The sequence below is a fragment of the Falco punctatus genome (genome assembly GCF_963210335.1).
Source record: "Falco punctatus genome assembly, chromosome: 5".
Lineage (NCBI taxonomy): Eukaryota > Metazoa > Chordata > Aves > Falconiformes > Falconidae > Falco > Falco punctatus.
The window spans coordinates 73897420-73919601 of NC_137584.1; the positions used below are offsets into that span (position 1 = coordinate 73897420).

The 22182-nt window shown below is 51.2% G+C and overlaps 2 protein-coding genes across 3 annotated transcripts in view; both read right to left on the bottom strand.

The window, feature by feature from the left end:
• Positions 1–9624, bottom strand: part of FDFT1 (farnesyl-diphosphate farnesyltransferase 1) — a 16427-nt gene extending 6803 nt beyond the window's left edge. Inside the window, exons 1-4 of one of the 2 annotated variants that reach the window (XM_080388307.1) lie at positions 9494–9624; positions 7974–8071; positions 2886–3069; positions 238–366 (exon numbers count right to left, since the gene is read on the bottom strand). In XM_080388307.1, the coding sequence (XP_080244433.1) occupies positions 238–366; positions 2886–3069; positions 7974–8071; positions 9494–9610 (528 nt within the window). In that variant the 5' untranslated portion in view covers positions 9611–9624. Of the gene's footprint in view, positions 1–237; positions 367–2885; positions 3070–7973; positions 9427–9493 lie in introns of those variants that run through there. The other variant, XM_080388306.1, reaches the window with a different exon arrangement.
• Positions 9625–10585: 961 nt separating this feature from the next.
• Positions 10586–15276, bottom strand: NEIL2 (nei like DNA glycosylase 2). Its single transcript, XM_080388120.1, has 4 exons — positions 15124–15276; positions 13727–14061; positions 12302–12498; positions 10586–11831 (listed from the first exon to the last, which is right to left on the bottom strand). Exons 1-4 carry the CDS (start codon positions 15259–15261, stop codon positions 11515–11517), a joined length of 987 nt encoding a protein of 328 aa, XP_080244246.1. The 5' UTR covers positions 15262–15276; the 3' UTR covers positions 10586–11514.
• Between the last annotated feature and the right edge of the window lie 6906 nt (positions 15277–22182).

Consider the following 22182-nt stretch of genomic DNA (forward strand, 5'->3'; position numbering starts at 1 on the left):
GAACTGCCCACGGGGGAACAGTGGACGTGATGGGTGACCCAAAACACGTGCTGGTAGGCAACAACCACAATCTGCACTGTCCTGCTGTTAGCCACAGGGCCAGCAGTCTCTTAAAGCCTTCCCAATCCCACACAGCCTCCCTCACCCAACTGAACCCTCTGCCCACAGGGATGCTCCATCTCCTCTTTCCCCAGAGACAAGGCGGACTCTACTCACGTTCAGTCTGGGCTGACTTACCTTATCCCACTCATGCTGAGAATCCACCTTCTTCTCCAAGAACTCCGCCATCCCAATGCCCATCTTGTGGCAAATATCTGAAATCACATCCTGGTAGACCTTTGACAGGTTCCTGAACTCCATGGAGATCTGCAGCACAAATGAACATGGAGCGGGTGGGGGAGGAAACAAAGTCAGGAAAAACCAGCAGAGCTCCACATTTATTAAGAAATCAGAAAAAGACTGTTTACCAGGCTCTTATGCTGCCTTGGCTGGAGATCTAGGACAACTCCAACAACCAGAGTTGTTTCAAGGCCCTTACAGGAGAGGCTCAGTGTGTTCTCAGTCTAACACTATGTATGGTCTCTGGCAAGAGATCAGACACAGCAGTATCTTTGGGAAGGCTCTGTGGCCTTGGGCTAGTATCGTTTGGGAGCTACAGGACAAAACTAGCTATGCTTGGTACACAGAGCTGGGTTGGGTTTTTTTGTAATTTGTGAGAGCACTCCATTATTTCAACCATGGGAAAAGACCAAGGAGGCTTCTGATGTCCTGTTCCCCTGAGCCCTCTCCAGCTCTGGCTTTGCAGGACACTCTTTGCACAACTGGAAAGGCATCAAGCAACAGAGAAAGTGTGAAATCTTTCTTCTGCATGTCCAATAACATGAGGCAGTGACTCAATCCCTTTTCACAGTGAAAAGAAATTTAAAAGTGCATCCCTCCCCTTCCCAGAACTGTGGAGCACCACATTTTATTGCACTAAGCTTTATTCTCCACCAGTGGGTAACTGCAGCCAGCCCAGGGTGTGTGTCTGATAAGGACAGCGGTCTGAACAACTGCTGCTCAGGCACCACTGCAGACCCAGGCGCTCCTCCTGACTCTATCCACGGCTGGTGGCACGTCCTTGCCCTGTGCCTCACTCTGTCTATAACATAAGCATATCGACTCTGCTTCTGCCTCAATGGCTTCAATCCACTACCCAGAGAAGCACGACTTGCAAGTACACCTCTGCCAAATATTATTAAAACCATACCTGAACATGAGCTCAGATTGCCCCAGTGAATAACACATACAAACCAAGAGAGAACAATTAAGTGCCATAAACACCTTCTCAAAAGCTCTTCTAAAGTACCAAGTCATTCACACACCTGGCTATCTATCATTATACATCAAAAATCCTCTGACTCAGTCACATCCTATAGTGCATCTCCCTCCTAGGTAGGGCACAGCCACTGTTATCCCAATGCTGAGCATCAAAATTTACAATACATCTCAGTTTTCCAAACAATCACCCTATTACTGCTGCTGGGGAAAGCCTGGTAAGGGTACAAAAAATTTAAAATGTTAAAAAGCTGAACAAAATAGAACTTCCTCAGAAACGAAATGCTCCTCACTAATTATTATACTTTCTCTTAAACAGAACTTATAATAAACCCAGTTATTACTGATCAACACAAGCATCAGCAAAACTCCAGCATTCACCGAGGGCCGGTCCTTGGCCCTCACCGAAACCAGACATCTGTATCCCACCCAGCAGAGCCCAGCCTTGCCTTCCAGCCACAGCATCTCCCTGGGCTGGAGGCTTAATGGTCCATCCCCTCTAGGGTGACTGGCCAGACAGATTCCTCTTTCTACTCTGTGGGTTCACACGGCACTGGGAGATGCTGCGTCTCGGCGCAGCAAAGCTCCACCACCCCACTGCTTCTGCTGGGGCTGAAACCTGGCAGGAGCCGAGGATGAGCATCGTTGTTTCAGCTCTGCTGCCTGCCATCCTGAGCACCTTCAGCACAAAGTCAAGGCCCTACAGCTACATCTGCACCAGTAGCTTAAATATCAAGTACGGACTCAGTCCCCTGCAGCTACCCCCCGAGCAGCACGGTCCCTGATGTGCTTCTGACCCCAAGCAATCCCCAGGCAGTGCTTGGGAAGTCGCGTGGGTCAGAAAACACTTCCCAAGGACAGTCTGCGATGCAACCATGCTGTTCAGCACGCTGAGAGAGTGTAATGGCTTGGACATGGCCAGACTTTCTCAGTCGGCCTCCAGGTCAAAGAACAGGCTCTGATACTGCTTCAGCTTGCTAGTGGAGATGCAGACTCTCTGTGGCTTCCTTTTAGATGGATCCTTAGAGCAAGAAGACTTTGGGCAATATTGTTACCAACACCCAGGGGAGCTTTATATCTCATAAACATGTTAAAGATCTGCACAGAGACTCCTGTAGCTCTAGGGCACATCCTGCAGGACCACTGCAAATGCTAGCCTATCCACAAGCCAGATGGCCAGACAAGCTTTCCTCCTCTCCCTACCCTGTTAGGGATCACAGGACACCCAAGCCAGGCAATGCACAGTGTTCGACAACAAATCCAAAACCGCTGTCCACAAGGCGATGGTCACCTACTCTTCCAACAGCGGAGGCAAAAAGCCACTTTTTAGAGCTGGAACTTTTCCAGACAAATCATCTCTGGCTCATACAGAGAGTTGCACGACGTCTGTGTTTCTCCCCCCAGCTCTGCATCCAGCCCCACGTGCAGGTGATGGAGCTCTTTGAAAGAGCTATGGGCACACCAGGGACTCAGCGAGCTCAGCAGGCACAGGCAGGTGTAACATGGAAAGACAACCGTGCACACAAAGGTGACACAAGGCAGCTGAAACAAGATGATGGATGCCTTACCGTTGGGAAGTCTTCCAGCACCTGCCGGTCCTTCTCCTTGCTCTCCATGTATTTCCACTCTGGTTGATAAAGATAGGAGTGAAACTCATGCAGCATCGGGACCTTTATATCTAAGCTGATGCTCATATCATCCTCTATAGTGTCCAGGGCACGGAGAACTAGGTAGAATATGCAGACGGCATGTCTGGGAGTGGGGAGGAAGAAAAAACAAAAATCCCTTACTCAGGATTGCCTATTAGGCAGGACAAACAGCCAAGATGAACCGCACAGCCTTTGGCAGACGCACTCCATGCTCAACATGGCACACACTGGCACTGCCAGGTCATTGGTGCCTTTGGAGGATGTGAGCACTTCCAGCACAACTCACTTTCACACTTCAAGTGATAAAATACTTCAGTCATTGAGCAGAAGAGAACGCAGTGATGTGGACACCTTCCCGGCTCCCACTGTTGTACCCTAGCGTCTCCTAGTTTGGAAACCAGCTTTGGTCAAGGGATGCCCACATGCAATAATCCCTCCTCCATCAAATCACAGAATGGTTTGCATGGGAAGGGATCATTAAAGGTCATCTTGTCCAAGTCCCCTGCAATGAGCTGGGACATCTTCAACTAGATCCAGGGTGCCAGCTTCCCCAGCCCTCACCTGGGGACAGTGGCTGTCCCCCACAGTGCAGGAACACAAATGAATTAGAAACACGCTGCTCAGAATCCCAGGGTCACAGGAGCAGGTTAGGGATGGAAAGCACCAAGAGCAGCACTTCCCACCTACCTACACTGCTCATCATCTCCTTGAACCTCCACTCCGAGCAACAGAGGTGCCTCAGCACACAGTCCCTATGGGCTGACCGCTGCAAAAGCTGTGGCATGCCTGAGCTGGGTTAGAAAACCCAGGTTTTTTCCTTCATGTGGAGAACTATGGCATGGCTTTCGGCTAAGATGCGTACTGGGGAAGGGACAGGCCTGTAAGGTCTCCCCGGGCAGGACAGGTCACTGCCAGGTCCAACCCCGCAAGCAAGATTCAACCATGCAAGCAAAGCCAGCACTCGCCAGGACCCAGAGGACAGAGCCTGAGGTCAGTTCATCGGAAAAAGCAAATACAAAACAGGGAAGGGGAAAAAACGCAGGTGTACTTTTCCTAGTGTTTCCCATACTCTGCACCCAGCACACTTTCATCCTGTTTGGTGGGATGGGGGTGTAACGGGGTGCCTCACTGTGCAACAGGAACATTAAGACTCACAGCTTAGAGCCAAAACCACCCCGTATTTTCTATCTCCGTGCACAAGACACTGGAGCCAGCGCAGGTGTCCCAGCACCCCAGTGGGAAGCTGCTGGAGAGCCACTCCCTGGCCCTACCGCCCCTGCCTTCCCCACCCAGGCTCTGTATTTCTGCACGTGGAGCAAGAACGGTCCTGATGGCAAGAAATACTGGCTCCAGCTCCAGGATTTACACAAAACAATCCCCAAGTGCTAAATGATTAGCATTGATAATGCAGTTATAATGCAATGATAAGCAGTGATACGTCAACAGGATGATGCATTTATTAATTGTTTAACAAATGAAGAACAGCTTGGACTGCTTAAATGCTAATCGCTAGGCAAAAGTGTTGCTCTCCCAAGATGACAACATGCAAGCGCTGATTAAGTTGCCAGGGAAAACTGACTGGTTCTTAGGGCCAATACTGTTAAATTTTGCATTTTTAGCTTAACTGAAGGGTATTTAACACATCCACCAAACCACACATCTGAGTGCTCATGAGCAGCTCTCTCATGCCCTCCTGTTCCTTCACAAGACTGAGTTTTTTCCGTTTCAACTGGGTTGCAAAGGTTTATCTGACACGATGCAAGTGCCCAGGACTCCCTGCTCCCCTCTCAGCAGCAACTTCCACCGGCAGCAACCAAGAAAGGTGGAGCAGAACCTGAAATGCCATCTCAGAAGCATGTCTCACATTGACACTGTCCCAAGGGAAGAGCTAGCAACAAGTCCAGAGCCCAGCATAATTAAAATACTTATTTAACCCCACTTCTGCATCCAAACCTTAACTGCATCCCTAGTTTGCATCACACACCGAGCTTAGCTCTGTGGTGCTTTGGGCAAATCAAAGGAAGAAATTTTTTACAGTGAGGGTGGCGAGACGGTGGCACAGGTTGCCCGAAGAGGTGGTAGATGCCCCATCCTCAGAAACATTCATGGTCAGGCTAGACAGGGCTCTGAGAAACCTGATCTAGTTGAAGATGTCCCTGCTTATTGCAGGGGGCCTGGCCTTTAAGGGTCCCTTGCAACCCAAACCATTCTATGATTCTATGAAACACGAAATAAAAACAACTACATAGTGAACGTGGTCTGCCTGCAGCTCCCCATTTCTCTGCAGGGTTCCCAGGCACCATGCTCCCAGCGGGGCTCCAACTTGAGATCCATGGGGATGGCAGGGGCCAACCAAAGCCAGTCTTCACCAGAAAACTCATGCAGCAAAGCTGGCAAGAGGACCCTCTGGCAGTACCTCCACTTTATACAACGGAAGCACTCACTTCCGAAGGGCAAGCCTGGTTTCATCTCAGGGCTCAAGCTCCAGCCCTGTCCCAGGCACAGCTCCCCCTTCCCAGGGGAGGAGGTCTCCCTTCTCCTTGCCACCATTCACCCTCTGCCAGCCCCACAAAGCAGCGGAACCTACAGGAATGGATCCCAAAGGGTCCCAGGGACAGGCAGGACCCTGGGGCTGGCAGCAGGGGAAGGCAGGAGCATCCCCTTCCTCCTCTCCACCACCACGAACAACGATGTCGGCTCATCACTCCACCACCCTGAGCTAGGATGTTGGCTCACCACTCCTCTCCACCACCGCCAGCTAGGATGTTGGCTCAGCTGCTGATGAAGCTGCAGTTTTGAGCCTCCCACCGTCTAAGAAAACACCCTAATCATGGAGCAATGGGCAGGGCAGGGCCCTCGCCAGCAAATCACACGGTTTATGGGGCCAAAAAACATAAGCAAGAAGGAACAAAACATTTTAGCTCAACTACCAATAAATATCCTGGTGCAGGGAGCACCGCTCCAAGCGCTCATCCAGAAGTTCTCTGTTTTCCTACAGTCCTTGGGGGATGCATGGAAACTCTCCCCAGAGTAGGGATGTGAACCAGGGAGCAAGAGCTTCACGCTTCCCCAGCCTTCAAACAAGGAGATTTCACTCTACGGAAGTTGCAAACAAAGCTGCAGCAGGGCAGGGGACTGGGCTGTGGCACAGGACAGCGTGCTTGGAAGCAGACCCCAGGCAGTGCTGCATTTCTCAGCATGGCACGGTTGTTTTAGTGTTGAATCCTACCACCAGCTCCTTCAACCAGCAAGCACAGAGGCAAATATTAAGCAGTCCATAACCAGAGAGGTTCAGTTTAACCCCCTAACGGAGATAACATCAACAAAAGCACTTCTTTGACACAATCCAGCAAAATCAATTCCTTCGGTAAGCTTGCTGCTCTGCCTGTTTCTACATTCTGCCTATTTTGCATTTCCCTCTTTTGTCCCTGAACTCTCCAGCAGAGCTACTACACTTTGAAAATTAGTTCCTTCTGCTCCACTACAGAGCCAGCTGCAGTTCAGCAGCAGCCCTCACACAGCCATAGGTTGCAAAGATCTGGCAACAGCATTTTCAGGATGCCACGCAGAAGCTTCTGCGCCCTGAGGGGAGGGAGCCTTCCTGATCCCAGCAAGCCGCAATTCAAGAATTAAAGAACAGAAAAGACAGACGAGAAAGATAACTGCAGGATGATCAAGGCAAGCACACCACATACCGACACTGCTAACAGGTTTCAAGGTGGTTTATTGGTTGGCTCTTTGTTTTTTTTCTTAATTTCTACATTATGTAATATACCGAGCATGGGGAAAAAAAAGTTTAATTCTTGGCCCCACTTGTACCTTTCCACTCAGCCCCAGCCAAAATCCTGAATTCCTTTGCCTTTCCTGTCAAAACAGGCTGCAGACACCATTTCATAATCAATGGACAACTCTGGGGCACCATCCGAAATGCCAAATTTGGGCTCAGAAACCCAAAAAAATAACCCAGTGTTCAGGCTGGCGCTTGCAACTGCTCAGCAGAGTTGCAACCGCAGCATTAGACACATTCAGTACAATTTATACAAACCCATAATTTTGATGATTAACCCATTCTGGGATTAATTTGAGAGATCTACACACTGAAATCAGTTACTAGTGTGTGAAGATAAGGAATTTTTATATAATTTTATATATATAATTTTTTATATATATATATATATATACACACATATGCATGAGGCCACAGGCCAGCTGAGCTTTGCGTCCTCTGGTACAACAGCAATAATTATGACCAGCCGAAACTTTCCTGCATGGGTCAGCAAAATTTGTATGGCAAAAAAATGAGTGTGCAGCAAGTCCGTCCGTCCGTCCCCCACCCCATGCCCACATAGATTTTGAGGCAGCTGCTTCCAGGCAGCGTGCAGACCCTCGGTTAGCCCCAGGGTTTTTGCTCACCTCCTCCCGCTGGCACAGCCACGTCCCTCCAGCCAGCCTGAAGGTCGGCGCCAGCCTTGGCACCGCTGGGACACATTCCCAGGGTGTCATAAACAGCACACAGCCAAGCAACGAGTTTAAACCGTCTGCTGGTGCCCGTCCCCAGGCCTGCTGGGCCCAGGAACCCAGCTGGGGGGTGTGGGGGGGAATCATGCGTGACAGCCAGCTGGGAGGTGGGAACCCCCACGTCCAGCTGCAGGGGGTGGGGCTGGATGGCAGCTCTCCCGGCCAGCTCAGCCCTGGACCCGGGTGATCTGCTTGCACAGGGGTGGAAGGGGAAGCGTTTCCAGCAGCTCAGCTGAAGGAACATGGCATAGGGGGAAATTGCACAGACCACCGCCCGGCTGGCTCTGCCGGGGAGACCCTGTGCAAGGGGGGCCTTGCACCCACCACTTCCCGGGGAGTCCCAGCGCCGGGGGGGGGCTTTGCACCCACCACCTCCCGGGGAGCCATGGTGTCAGGGGGGGCCTTGCAGCCACCACCTCCCGGGGAACCCCAGCGTGGGGGGGGACACTGCACCCGCCCCCTCCCAGCCACCCCCCACCTCCCGCTCACCGCAACTCTCCGTCCAGGGCCTGGATGACGGCGGCGAAGCTGCGGCTGGTCTGGTTGAGGTAGCGGTAGCAGGTGCGGAGGCCACATCCCAGCGAGTCCTGCGGGCAGAGCGGGGAGCCGGGGGGCGGCTGGAGGCGGGCGGCGGGCAGCGGCGGGGCCGGGGGGGGCGCGGGGGCACCGCGCTGCAGCTGCGCCCGCCGCCCGCCGCCCCGCAGCCGCCCTAGCGCCCGGGGGGGACCCCGCGGCGGTGACAGGGCCAGAGTCCGCTTGAGGAGGGCCACGGCTTTGGAGCTAGCCGCCATGGGGGCGCGGCGGCGGGGGGCTGCGGCCGCTCCGCCCCCCCCCCAGCCTGCCCGCCCCCTTAACCCACTCGGTGCCCGCCCCGGCCGAGCGCCGCGGCCCTGTGGGGCACGGAGCCGGTGCGATGCACGCAGGGCACCGGCTCCGAACAACGCACCGACAGCCTGAAGCCGGTGCAAAGCACGGAGCCGGTGCGATGCATGCAAAACACCGCGCCCCCGCAGCGCTCGGGGCCGCTGCCATGCACACATGGTACCAGCCCCGAGCAATGCATGGAAAGAGCAAAGCACTGAATGAAGCTGGTGCGGTGTCCGGAGTCGTGCAAGGCACTGGAAGCATCAAGCCGCTGCGAAGCACCCCGGCCGTGCAATGCACGGGACCGCTGCGATGCAAGCAAAGCACCGGGCCCCCGAGTTACTCGGGGCCGGTGCGATGCACGTAGGGTACCGGCTCTGAGCGATGCATGGAAAGCCTGAAGCCGGTCCAAAGCACCCGGGCCGTGCAATGCATGCAAAGCACCGGACCGCTGCATCACTCGGGGCTGGTGCGATGCACGCAGGGTACCGGCCCCAAGCAATGCACCGACAACCTGAAGCCGGTGCGAGGCACCGGGTTGGTGTGATACTTGAGGCCGTGCAATGAAGACGTAAGCATAAAGCCGGTGCGAAGCACCCAGGCCGTCCAACCGCACGGAATCGGTGCAATGCAGGCGAAGCGCCCGGGCCGTGCAATACGTGGGATGCGCGACACCGGTGCAAAACGCCCGGGCCGTGCAATACCCTGCGTCAGTGCCATGCACGGGAAGCATCACGATGATGCACCGCTCGAAGCCGGTGACAGCGGGATCCTGCAACGCCCGGAGCCGGCGCAATGCACGCTGCGAACTGCATCAGCGTAAAGCACTGGTCCTGTGCAACGCGTGGGAAACCTGGGGCCAGTGCAAAGCACCAAGCCCGTGCAATGCACGCAGGGTACCGGCCCCGAGCAACACCCGGGAAACCCGAAGCCGGTGCGATGCCCGCCAGGTCGGTGCAACGCATGGGATGCACCGAGCCCGTGCAAGGCGCACACAGCCCAGCCGGTGCGCGGCCCTGCAACGCTCACCTATGGCAACGCCGCAGGCGCGCAGCAAGATGCTAACCCCCTCCTCCCCCGCTCTGGGCATCGGCGGAGATAGCGAAGCGCATCCCCCGCCCGGCCCCGTATCCCCTCCTGCTCACCGGGTCGATCCGCGGCATGATGGCACGGTAGCCGCCCATCTTGAACCGCAGGAGGTTGTAGATGTCCTCGGGGTGGCCCAGCCATTTCCTCAGCAGCTCCATGGGGGCCGCGCTCATCGCCCCCCCCGCCGCCGCCGTCCTGCGCCCGCCGCCCCCCCCACTCCACCCCGCCCGGTGCTTAACGAGAGCCGGGTGGTGCCGCCTCCGCCCCGCCCCTCCGCCAATCAACCCGCTCGTCCCATCGCTCGGTGGGCCGGCGGGGCATCCATTGGCCGAGACGCGCTCGCACCAGGGGAGCGCCAGCCAATAGAAAGGCGGCGGAGCTGGTGTGACGCCGGCCGGCCGGCGGTGATTGGGTAGCGGCTCCACACGCGGCGGCGGCGGGAGGATCCGGGCGGGCCACGCGCGGCCCGGCCGCCACGGAGCCCGGCCTACTCTCTCACTGAGGCCCGGCGCCGGGAGACACAACACCTGCCCCGCCCCGCTGAGGCGGCCCCGCACTGCCCCCGAGGCAGCCCGGCCCTGCCACCCCCCACCTGAGGCAGGGCTTTTATTTATTCCTTTGATTTACGTCAGGTCTCATCGTTCTCCCCCGTGGTACTTCTGTGGGGTCACCCTCCACTGCTTCGAGCCAGGACCTGAGGCCTCCAAGCAGCTCCCTGCACCCACGCCTCCCTTCAGACACCCAGCTGCCATCTCATTTCCTCAAGCTGTGAGGTTCAGCTTCTGGGCTGCTCTGTGGGTTGTTTTTGAAAGGCACTGGAAAGACCATGCTTCATTCCCAGGCCTTTGCTAACACTCTGCAGGACATGCTCAGAAGTGACATTAACCATCTTCCTTGGCACCATAACCCCATTAATTGGATTATTCTGCAGTTTCATAACCTGGGACTACTCAAGGGCCTCACAGTTCACAGGGGAGAGTCTGTCCAAATCTTGCCTGGGAGGCAGCCTACTGCCAAGGTGTTTAACTCCAGCATCCCCAGTTGATTTACAATCACCTTTAGATCCAGTTCTCTTGCACAGAGTTTTCCTGCTGAGCCACCTTTACATGGCCTTGGAAAGCTGCAGGTAGCATCCGCTACAGGTAGTTTCCCTTGTACACCTCAGTTTTTAAATCCAGAAAAGACACACTGAACTAAAGACAAACATCACCAGCAGTTCTAACGCCAGCTTTTATTTTTCACAGAAGTCAACAGTCTGTTCAAATAAATCCAGATCCTGGGAGAGAGGACAACAGATCCTGCCTACTGCATAGACACACACAGCTCAACAAAGGAGGGACCACATCATCTCTGTTTCCAAGCCTTTCTGCTTTCAAGTTACCTTGGAGATCATGAGTTTTATGCAATCTCCATCATAAAAAAAGTAAAAATACTGTGTTCAACAGCAAAATCTGGAATTGGAAGTTTGTCACAGAACTGAAACCTGTGGGGGCAGAGATGAGCTCCATCAAGCACTGCCGAGGTTTATTTTCTCCCCTCAAGAGGAAGCAGCTGTTCCTGTAAGAGCCATTTCTTCTGTCAGCTCTTACTTTTAACCACACCTAATTGCAGCCCAGCACACAGGTATTCAGCTACAAGCAGAGGCAGGGTTATCTAATACCAAGTTATTTAGGCAGAGGGATATGCTCCTTTCTACAAACTCTACCACACCAGGGTCAAGGGATAAGCTCACTTCAGACCCAGTAATTGTCTCCTCAACACCCTACGCTTTCCATTTACTGTAGTCTGAGCAGGCTGACCAGGACTCCTCAGAACTGGTCAAACCATTTGCACTGTTGCATCATTGTGACAAAAAGGGTAGACATGTACCACTGCTTCCCTTTTTGCACCCAGGGGCACACAGTACTGCAGTGATTCTTGTGACTTCCACTAAGCACTTAACTCTGCCAACTCACTGTCCCTAAGGAGCAAACTCAACAGCCTCAAAAGAAACCATGAAAACCTTCTCAGGACAACTAAGAGCATAGTTCAGAGACCACCTAGACACTCTCCAGGAAAGGAGGAACACTAAGCCAGGTCACTCAGTGACTGGGGAAAGATCCCTATCCCCTGACAGCACTGCAGGCTGGCACCGAGGACACCACCATGTGAGTCTCTTAAAGCTATTTGAGGGTCCAAGGGTTCCTTTCATCACTGTATGCCCGAGGGGACACTGCTTCTTCTGGTAGATCTGAAGATGCAGCCTTTTGTCATGCAGCTTGCTGTACAGCCAGTCAAAGCTAAACTGAATGGCATAGTCAAGCAGATGCTCCAGATCTGAGAGTGCCAAGAGAGAGCCTTGTGTTAACGGATGGATCTTGGCCAGGTACAAGATCTCATTCTTAATGATGTTCCCTGGAAACGGTTAGAAATAAGGAGACAATAAGGATATTTGTTATCAAGATGATGTAGACCTATGGCTCCAGTCTGTGACTTCTGCCTCAAGGACCACAGCTAGCAATGCCACTGCCCCTGTCACAGGTGGCATACAAGAGTAGACTTACAGCTGCGACTGGACTGGATGATGTTCTCTTCCCACTACCCTTAAGCAGACCTTCCTTTCTTCCACAAGTACAAGCCAATCCATCCACACTAAGACAGTTCAGTGGGCACTGCACCATTGGGCTTACAGGGTGCACCCAAGTATCTGAAGTGGCTACAGACTGCAAGTCTTGAACTCTGCGAGATTACCACATACCCTCAGCTGGATCAACCAGAAGCCATAAGGCTAAGGAGAAAAAGGCTCAGACATGCAGGTCTGCATCTGGAGGCATCCCACCCACCTTCCTCTATTTCTTGCTCTTCCATTATGCCCTGGAACTCACCCAGCCCTGAAAAATATCTTTGGTCTAAGAGGGTGTAGCAGATGGGAATGGGTGCACGGAGGGCATCCAGTGCCTGGCCACGGTGGAACTCCACAGACAGGATGTCAGAAGCAGGATTGGCCCTCGGAGAGGAGCACCAGTGCATTCGGCAATTGTAGAAAACAAGGAAGCCTCCACTCTCAAAGTGCAGAACCAGCCTGGGAGAAACAGAGAAGTTGAAGTCTCATCAGAAACATCCCTGAACCATTTGAATCTTGCTTTGGCTGAAGAAACTTGCACAGAAAGAGCACAGCATAGCAATGGAGTGAAAAGCTACTGGGAGGTGAGAAAAAAGCCTGTACAGGACAAACTTGAGAAGAATGCAGCGAGGCATCAGCCCTCACACATGGCTACTCATTCTCATGAGACCCAGGGAGACATCTTGACGTACTAGTCCCCCAGGCCTCCTCAGGCAGGAGGACTGCCACAGTTCAAGTGGGAATCAAAGGTCATACCCTAGTCCAGCTGCTGCTTCCCTGCAGCTTATCACTGCACTTACTTGTGTGCACAGGGTGACAGCAGGCACTCCAACACACCAGGCCACCACCTTAATTCAAAGTAACATCTGTAATGATCTCAGCCAAAAAATTTGGCGTGAACCCACACAGCTTGTGGACAATTGTTCATGCTGCTGCCCTGTGGTCCCTAGCAGAGAGAAAGCAGCAGGCAGGGACAGGTATCAACACCTTGGCTCTCCTCAGCAGGCAAGCCAGATGACCAAGGGCTCCAGCAAGTGGTAGGGTCCATATGTCAGGGAAACAGATGCTGAAAGTAGCACACAAAACTATCTCAAATTACTTGTATAGAAATAAAGTAATTCTTCAAAAGATTGCAGGATGGGGGAGCATGGAGTTTGTCCCCAAGGAGTACAGCACATACACAGGGGCCAGACCCACCTTGTGCATCATTAACCACTCAGACTAAATGGCTTACAAAAGCAGAGTCCATACAATCTTCCAATATTTACACCTTGTTCAGTACACTTCCAGTGGGACTTAGGATACAGACTGTAGTCCATGTTTTCAATGCACTGCTGCCTTTAACAGCATCACTTCAGCTGCCTTAGATGCATGCTATTTATCCAAGGCTTTTTTTAAAAGACATGTAATTGGGATAAACTGGCATTTTGTGGGCATGATTCAGTCTGGCATCCTAAAAGTTTATCTCTATGATCCCCAGGCTGGCAGGCAACATGCATCCTGCAAGTGCACTGTGGATTCCCTGGCTGAACACACCCACTCATGCCATCTCTCACACCTACTTATCTTAATTAAGAGAAAAAAGACAAGGCTAAGAGCATCCCTACACAAGTTTAGAGACAGAAGAGTGTCTCTCCTTAACGAGAGGCAAGGAGAAAGCATAGTTTGTGAGGAATCCACTAAATACCTGGGTACAGGGTCCTTCCAGTCTCCCCTCTTATTGGCTTTCTTTGCTCTTGAGAACTCATTTGCCCGAACGCTGCCAAACAAGCCAAAGTGGAAGCGCAGCCAGTTGCCTGGACCCTCTGCTGCATCTGGGACTTCAGGTCTTGAGGGCTGGAGTTCCTGCAGCTCCTCATCCTGGGGATGTGTCTGTGGAGTACAAACCTGTTCTTGCCCTTCCTGAGCAGGAGAACTTGCCCCACTAGCAGCCTCTCTTCGCAGCACTGTCTCTTCTTCTGCAGTTGGTCCTAAGGGACCTTCAGCTGCCACAAATGCCAAGTACAAGTTCTTCCCATGAACCTGAGAAAAAAGGTGGGATGTACTGAGGAACCATATAACCTCTGGTTGTTTCCATACAAGTGACTTTTCTACAACATCCTTTTGATAGAAGGCACATCCCCCCACCCCAAACACAGGATTTATTAGCATCTGAGCCATTCCCATCAGAGCTGCAGCATCCCTTCCTTGTCTACATGAAGCACAAAGCGTTCAAATGCCACTCCAATGTGAAGCTCTACCAGAGGCTCCTGTCAGGCCAGAGTCACACCAGGAGAGACACACAGGGTTCTGAAGTCTGTCATCACTGCTTTCTGTTTGCCTCCCCACTTTGTGCTGGCCTCAAGTGTCTCAGGCTAGGGTGACCTAACTCAAGGGTGGCTCTGAAGCCACAGCCTGGCCACAAATGACTGCTGAGCAGCTCACATCTATGCCCCCAGCTGAGACTATCATGTAATCAGAGCTGAGGCTGCACCAGCACTTGGTCAGTCAAGTTTAAGTCATTACCTGGGGGGAGTCAAGCAAGTGAAGCCCCCAGCAGGACTGACCCAGTTTGACTATCTCACAAGTGCCCACAGCACAGACATGTCAACCTAGCCAGGTGAAACCCTGCTCTGGTATAAGGGAAGCAATCATGCAAGTTCACAGCTGAGGGAAACAAGGCTGCTGCTTCTGACATCTGCATACTGAAGAAATCAACAAATTTTGATTTGTTTTGTCTTGTTTGATTTGTTTGATTGATTTGTCTCAGCCCTCACCAATACCAACTCCTCATTCCTTGAGAGGCACAGAATTAGCATGACTGACTCAAAACTGCAAATAATTTTGGGTATCTCCATATCTAGCCACATCACTGCAACAGCCTCTCCTTGCAGTAACCTTGATCCCAGACCTTGTAACACAGAATGGTACTCCAAAACAGGCACTGCACCCATTTAGCAGCTATAAACAAAGCCAATGGTCCATCTCAAACACAGACTTGGTGTCATTTGCAGGTTGTGCACCTTCCGTGACCCAGATCCAGGACAATGGTGGTTTGCCTCAGACTTGTCATGGACCAATAATTTCCTGTCAAGTACAGCTCACCTGAGAGTCCTGGAGCCTCAGAGCATTCAGGTCATTCACACTGATCTTCCGGCTGCTTCCCCCCACCTTGGCCACCACTTGTCCCACAAAAGGGGAGGTCAGCAGCTGGAACTTCCTCACTGATGGGCCCTCTGGCATCTCCTGCAACTGTTGAGGGAATAGCAGGTCCTTCTCACACTTGGTGCCTTGAACTTGAAGGAAAGTTGCAACTCAGAAATACACAAAATCAGAGGCTGAGCTCACCACAATCTCCTCACCCCTGTCCTCACTCCAGTCCCTGTGGCAAAGTCCACAAAGAGAAACAGATTCCTTTCAGGCCCAGGGAGGTGAGGGAATTTCTGAATTAAGGGTATCCCCAAGGACAATCAAAGAAGGCCCTGAGCAACCTGCTCTAATGGTAGTTTTTGCCCCACAAGCAGGAATTTGGCCTGGGGATCTCCTGAAATCCTTTCTTACTGCAGGTTCGCTAGGAGTCATAGAGGACCTAAAATCAGACTGTTTAGCATCTCTGTCCCCACCGACAACAAAAGCTTAGCTGACTCCAACCATTCCCTCAGTTACAGCCTTGACGTCCCAGTACAAAGGAGAAACGCAACCTTACATAGATATTAATGAACCAAAACAGGCCAGCGAGCCATCCTTTTCCCAATACAGCCACCATGACAAGCGCTGCTCCCTGATCAGCACTGGAGTTAGTTCATCCCCTCCCCTTGCTTTACCAGCTGCTTGCCCCACTGACTGCAACAGCATGGGGCCAGTTAGGGAGCATTCATACACTCTACTAGCAGCACCTTGAAGTCTGCTAGCATCAGAAGACTCTGGATGAAGGGGAGATGAAGCAGCGCCATCCCTACAGCACCCTGTAGCTCCCTCCAGGAAGTCACACCAGTACATAAGGAGTTGTTTCTAGCATGAAATCCCAGCCGCATGTCACTTGTGGTTCTGAGGACTGGGTGTACAAGAAAACAGGCTCTGGGGCAAGGAAAGCACAGTTTGGCTTTCATCCCACAGTGCCAATTCTCCCTGCAGACTAATCCCAGAGACCAGCACTGACCAGAGGCTCGGCTTCAAACTCCACAGCACACAGTACAAGGTTCAGAGTGCTTGATGTGAAAATCAACAGCAATCTTGTGCATGGACACCCCATCAGAAGAGGCATTCCCACCTCATGCTAGCATCTCAGCTTCTCCACTGTTTGACCTAGCTCAGATACAGCAGCCCACACTTGCATCAGCTCAGAGAGACTGTGAAACCAAAACCTTCAGTGCCACATGCTCCTGCCACATCCAGGAGAAATCCTTGTGCACTGAAGATCTTAGCCCAGAAGAGGCATCTAAGCCAGCAGCTACCTCCACAGGGCTGTGAACAGCATTGATGTATGGACATGCCCTCAACAGGAGCAGACAAGGCAGCATGGCTGTAAAGCCCTCATGTGCTCCAGCACAAATCAAATCCTTTTTGGAAGGACTCAAGAGGAAAACATCAGGGAACATTACCTGGATCCAAGACATGAAACCGAAGATATCAATTGGTCGTACAAACTAGCTTTACCAGGAGTAAAAGTCTGAGCTTCATTCCTGCATCACCTAGGACACAGGATAATTATTCACAGACCTGCTCCAGTTTCACCCAAAAAAATCTACAGTTTGTACAGACTTTACAGAAAAGCCTGTTGCAGGTCATCAGCTAAAGATGCTCCTGCTGCCAAAGGCACCAGCAGCAATCTGGATCCCTGGTAGCAGCATTGGCTGCTGGACACAGGTCACCCAAGGGGTCTGTCCATGCCCTTTGGGTCTTCCTCCTGACTATCCAGGCACTGGCTTCATGTCAGGCAGCATGGAATGAGCCCCAGGACCTCTCACACAGCTCAGAGCCCAGGCCCCAAGGAAGCTCGTCACCTGCAGAGCTGCACAGCTCTGATTGCTGCTCATTCAGTTCACAACAAGCTTGTCAAGAGAGACTACAAGTGCCAAGTACTTTGTAAGATTTTAACACACATACTCCCCCTGCTGTAACCACTCCGGACAGCAGAGTAATGCTCCTGTTCTAGAGGAGAGCCTAACCTTTACCCCAGGGCATCAAAAGAACCAGCATCTGTTGTCTCTGGTTCTCCCTACTTCACCTTTTTACTCTGGACCTACTACAGTCTCTTCCAAAATGGTCCCCCTGCAAGGAGGAGAACAAGCCCCAGCCCTCTCTTGCAGGGCACAACACCCATCTCTCAAAGAGCACGACCACCGCACCCCAGAGCCTGTCCCAGCAAACCACCTGAGCTGGTACCACTGCAGGAGAAATCATCCCCACATATGGGCTCATTTCCAGTCCTTGTGCTCAGACAGAAGCCAAACACCCACACTGGAGCATAACAAGGATGAAGCTTCCAGGTTCACGTACCTCAGCACAACTTTACCTACACACCCGTGCTGCCAGCTCACCTGCACACAGGGATGGCAGCCACACATCTGCTGTGGAGGATGTCCCACCACAGCTTCACACACCTGTCCAAGGCTCCTGCAGAGATTTCAAGGCACAGCCCAGACCCTCCATGTGTAATTAGGTGGGGGACAGAACTCCCCATCTTCTCACATTCAGCCAAGCATCAATTTGCAGCTCTCCAAGACAACTGAGCCCAGAGCTCTCATTCTATTCTCACCCATGTCCCCCCAGGGCAGTGGGGGTACCCACTGCACTCCCCCCCAAGCCCCACATTCCTGCATCCAGCCCCCAAACCACTGTCCTTCTCAGGCCCACCCTGTACATGCATCAGGGGAGCAGACCACACAGCCTTTCTCCCCTACTTTGTTGCCCCCCTTCTGTTCCCTCATACACATTCCTCTGCCCCCAACCACCTCCCACAGCATCTTAACCTACTCCCTAACATACCTACCTGACCTCAACATAACCTTATACACCCAAAACCACCCACCCACTTTTATAGGGGAGGAGGACCTATCCCACCCCCATCCCTCCCCTTCAAATAGCAGGGGAGCGCCTCAGCTGGTGATGATGGGGTGGGTTTTGTTTGTACTTGTCCTACCAGTTGCACTGGTGTCCAGGGCCTGGTTGGTTTGGGAGGGAAATGGAGCACCCTAGGAGGAAGATTGGGTGCCTGCTTGTAGGAGAGCTGTGCTCAGCCACCTCCACCCTCTGCAGAAGTACAGCACTTGCTGGTAACATGATTTGGGCTTGAGGGTGGTGCCTCTGAGTTCAGCTGAAAGAATTTAGGCTGAGCAATAGCCTACTACACACAACCATGTTAGTGAGCAGACTAAAAAGGTAAGTCGTGATGGTATTTAAGTGTCCTAAAGAGTTTTTCCCTCTCCCCCTGTACTAGGGGGATTACCTGCTACATAGAAAAAATATTGGGTGCTTTCACCCCTTTGTATTAAAATCATAGAACAATTTGGGTTAGAAGGGACCTTAAACATCATTTAGTTTCACCCTCTCTGCCATGGGCAGGGACACCTTCCACTAGATCAGGTTGCTTCAAGGCCCATCCAGCCTGGCCTTGAATTGCTGCTCTGTTGCTGGGTCTGTCACTTCTGGTGTTTGTCATCCTGTGTTGGTCATCCAGTTCCTACCTACGAGGGGGCTCTGTGTGACTCCAGAGCTGAGAATGCTCAGTCTCTTGCAATGACTCAGTTTTTGAGTCAATTTGCCAATGATTTTGTCTCATCAAAATCTAATGTTTATTTGGAAAAACATTTCTATTTTAAAAGTTGTCAGACACTGGAACTGGAACCCAGAGAGGCTGTAGGTTTTCCATCCTTGGAGATATTCAAAACTTGACTGAACAGCACCCTAAGAAACCTGATATAGTCCCATTTGACTTAAATTACTCTGTAATTCTGTTGTTATGAGCTCCCTAGGACAGGACCCATTGCAGCATTGCTTCTCCAGGTGTACTTCATTTGTGATCATCCCAGGTCCTGCCAAGAAGCCCACGAGCGTAGTTAAGAGTCAAGCAGCAGCCTTCTGGTTTTATTATCATTGTTTTATTTCCATTATTTCTAAAGGTGTAAAGTTATGTGGATTGGTAGCCATACTACTTCATAATATATATTTTTTTACATCTTTAAATAATTACAGCTTGTTCAGTTAGTTGGTTTCCCTCTCCCCCTTACAAGTAAGTGTCTGTGTCCATGTGACCTTCCCAGCTAACCTGGGAAGCTTCAAACTTTATAGGTGGGGAGAACAGAAGCAAAACAAACCACCACCCTGACACAGTCACAGTTTCAATGTTACTTTAACAGTTGTGGATTGGTTTTAAAGCTCCTTACAATATTCATGAGCTCCTGATTGCACCCTCTCCAGCTAGCCCATAAGATTGCAAGGGAAATATGGATCTCTTCTGATCAATTTACAAAACAATAACTGAAGTGATTCAATATATTGCACTTCCACAAAGGGGAAAGACACTTAGAAATGGTTAACTGACCTTTCTACCCCTCTGGCACCCTGCCCCAGTTCTCATCCGCCCATCTCACTCTGCTGACCGCTGAGCCATTGTGAAGGTTTGGTTTGGCACAACCAAACCTTGTGCTGCAAACCTTTCAACACCAAAATTTGCGTGTGTGATTAGTGATGACCTCTAAGGGAGCAAGTCCTGCAAAGGCATTTATATATGTGTTTAAGTGTTTTGCAGGACTGGGCCCTTCCCTCTTACTCATTAGAATCTAATGTTTATTTGGAAAAACATTTCCACCATGAGGGTGGTTAAACTGTAGGATTTCCACCCTTGGGGTTGTTCAAAACTTGACTGAACTGGACCTTGAGAAACCTGATCTAGCCCCTTCTGATTTAAATTACTCTGTAATTCCCTTGTTACAAGCTCTGTAGAACAGGACCCACCTATTACGGTGTGTTTGTACAGCACCTAGCAGGGTGGTGCTCCATCAGAGGTCAGCCTCCCACCATCTCGGTATCAGTGTTGGCCAGAATGTGGCAAATGCTCCTAGACCGACCACAGCTCTACAACAGTTTTGGGTGATTGAAAAGAACAACAAAACCAGACGTATGTGGACTTTCACTGCTTGTGGTGCAGAAGGGGAGATAAAAGAGCCAAGTTTCCTCACAGCCTCCAGGGGTCCTTGTAAATGCTCCTCATTGTGTTTCAAGAACTATTTTTAAGGTTTTGAGGAAGGCTAAGAACTTTACCATGGCCTTCTAGATAACCTGAGGAAGCATAAGGCAGGCCTATATCCTGCAGGGCTTTTCCCCTCTTGCATTGCAAGCAGACTCCTTGATGGCATCTCAGATTGTGTTTTAGGGGCAGGAGAAAAATTCAGCCAGGGAGTTTGGCTCTGAGGGTAGGAGGAGGAGCACAGTAATAAGGCAAGGTAGACGGAGCTTCTGGGAGCATCCATATGGAACAAGAAACGGGAGCTGTGGTCGGTCTGGACTTTAACTCCTCTCCAGGAGGGCACCTATTCCCCACCCTCTCAGGTGTCCAGGGTAGTTCTAGGTATCTCATTTGTGTGCATCAGCCAAGGGGCATCTTTGTGGTGCATGCTTCTCTGTTACAGACAGGAATTCGCAGCCAGATCCCAGAGAGCTCAATTGCCATTTACAAAGGAATATAGTTCAAAGAGGAGGTTGGCTAAAGACCTGAATGCCTGGGGAGAAATGCATTTGTTTTCACCCCAAACTGGTATTTTTATATACTGTTTCTGGCCTCTTCTCTGCAGCCTACCAGGCCTGAGCAGAACCACAGGATTTTGTTAAATTTTATTCATGTTTCATGAATGCCTCTTTCTTGTCTGTAATTAACACTAATGAGGCTAGACCCTGCTTTAACTCAGCAAGACAGAGTGGAAACTCTGGTGCAAACACCTTCCAGCCTTTAACATGGTATCGCTGCCATGATGTTTCACTCTGGGGAGTGCAGAGGGTCTGTCAGCCCTCCAAAACCCTGCAAATCTGAGTTACACAGAGCACAGGGAATGTGGAAGGGTCCAGGTCTCTACTGTGACTCCAGTTCCAGTCTTTATCTTGACCAGTCCAGTTGAATCCTTCTCCTTATAGAAGATTTTCTACCATCAGGAGGAAAATGGAGAGTTCAAAGACAATACAATGCCATTCTTTTGCTTCAAACATGTACGTGGCTTTCCTCTTCACCAGGCCATGCATCTTGGTGTTTGAGTGGAAACATTCTTTGTGGGAATGTTAAACACTTGGAGACAGAGAATGGCACATTTGAGAGGGATGCACAATCCCTCTTCTAGATTTTCACTTGGCAGTTGCATTCTGGAGTCCTGGATGGAGGGAGAAAAAGAGGAGCAGGGAAGGCAAGAGTAGTAACAGAGCTTGGGAGTGGACAGAAACAAGAGTGGATAATCTTGTAGGATAAGGTCTCCCAGGAGTTCTCTGCCTGGGCAGGCAAAGCTGTCCCTCAGAAATTTTGATGAAAATGTCATGGCAAGCATCTGGTGAAGCACTTAGACTACACAGGAGAGCTGTGGCATCTGCAATGCTGGAGTTTGTTAAGCACATGCTAAAGAAAGAGCAGTCTGGGCTAGGTTAGCTAGAATTGATCCCTTTGGGAAAAGGGAATGAGTCAGTGAGCTCTCAGCATCTCTTCCAACTCCATTTGCTAGGATTCCCTGGTTGCTGAGAGCCTTATGGGCAAGAAAAAACACCAGTCTTAATATTCATGCATGAATGGAGTTATACTTCTCTTGCAGGCAAGCAAGTCTATGCACATGCTTGGTACAGAAAATGGCCCCTGCCTACCTCCATCACAGGCTGAAGCCTTTGCTTGTTGCAAAAAGTGAAATCCTAAAGGGTTAGATTTGTGAAGTGGTCGTGACCCAACCTTTAGGTGGAAAGTGGGCACTCATAGTACAGCCGAAAAGAAAGGACAATCAGATTTCATCAATGACATCAAAACCAATGCAAAACTATGCAGAATAATTAAATTAACTGTCTCAAAAGCGATGGCACAGCAGCGTTGAGAGAGCGTCTTTCACTTACTGTGCTCTTAAATAATCTCTAGGCCTGTCTTGTAGCTATCCATAAGGGAAGAGCCCAGCAATTTTCTCCAGGACTTGATAACCAACG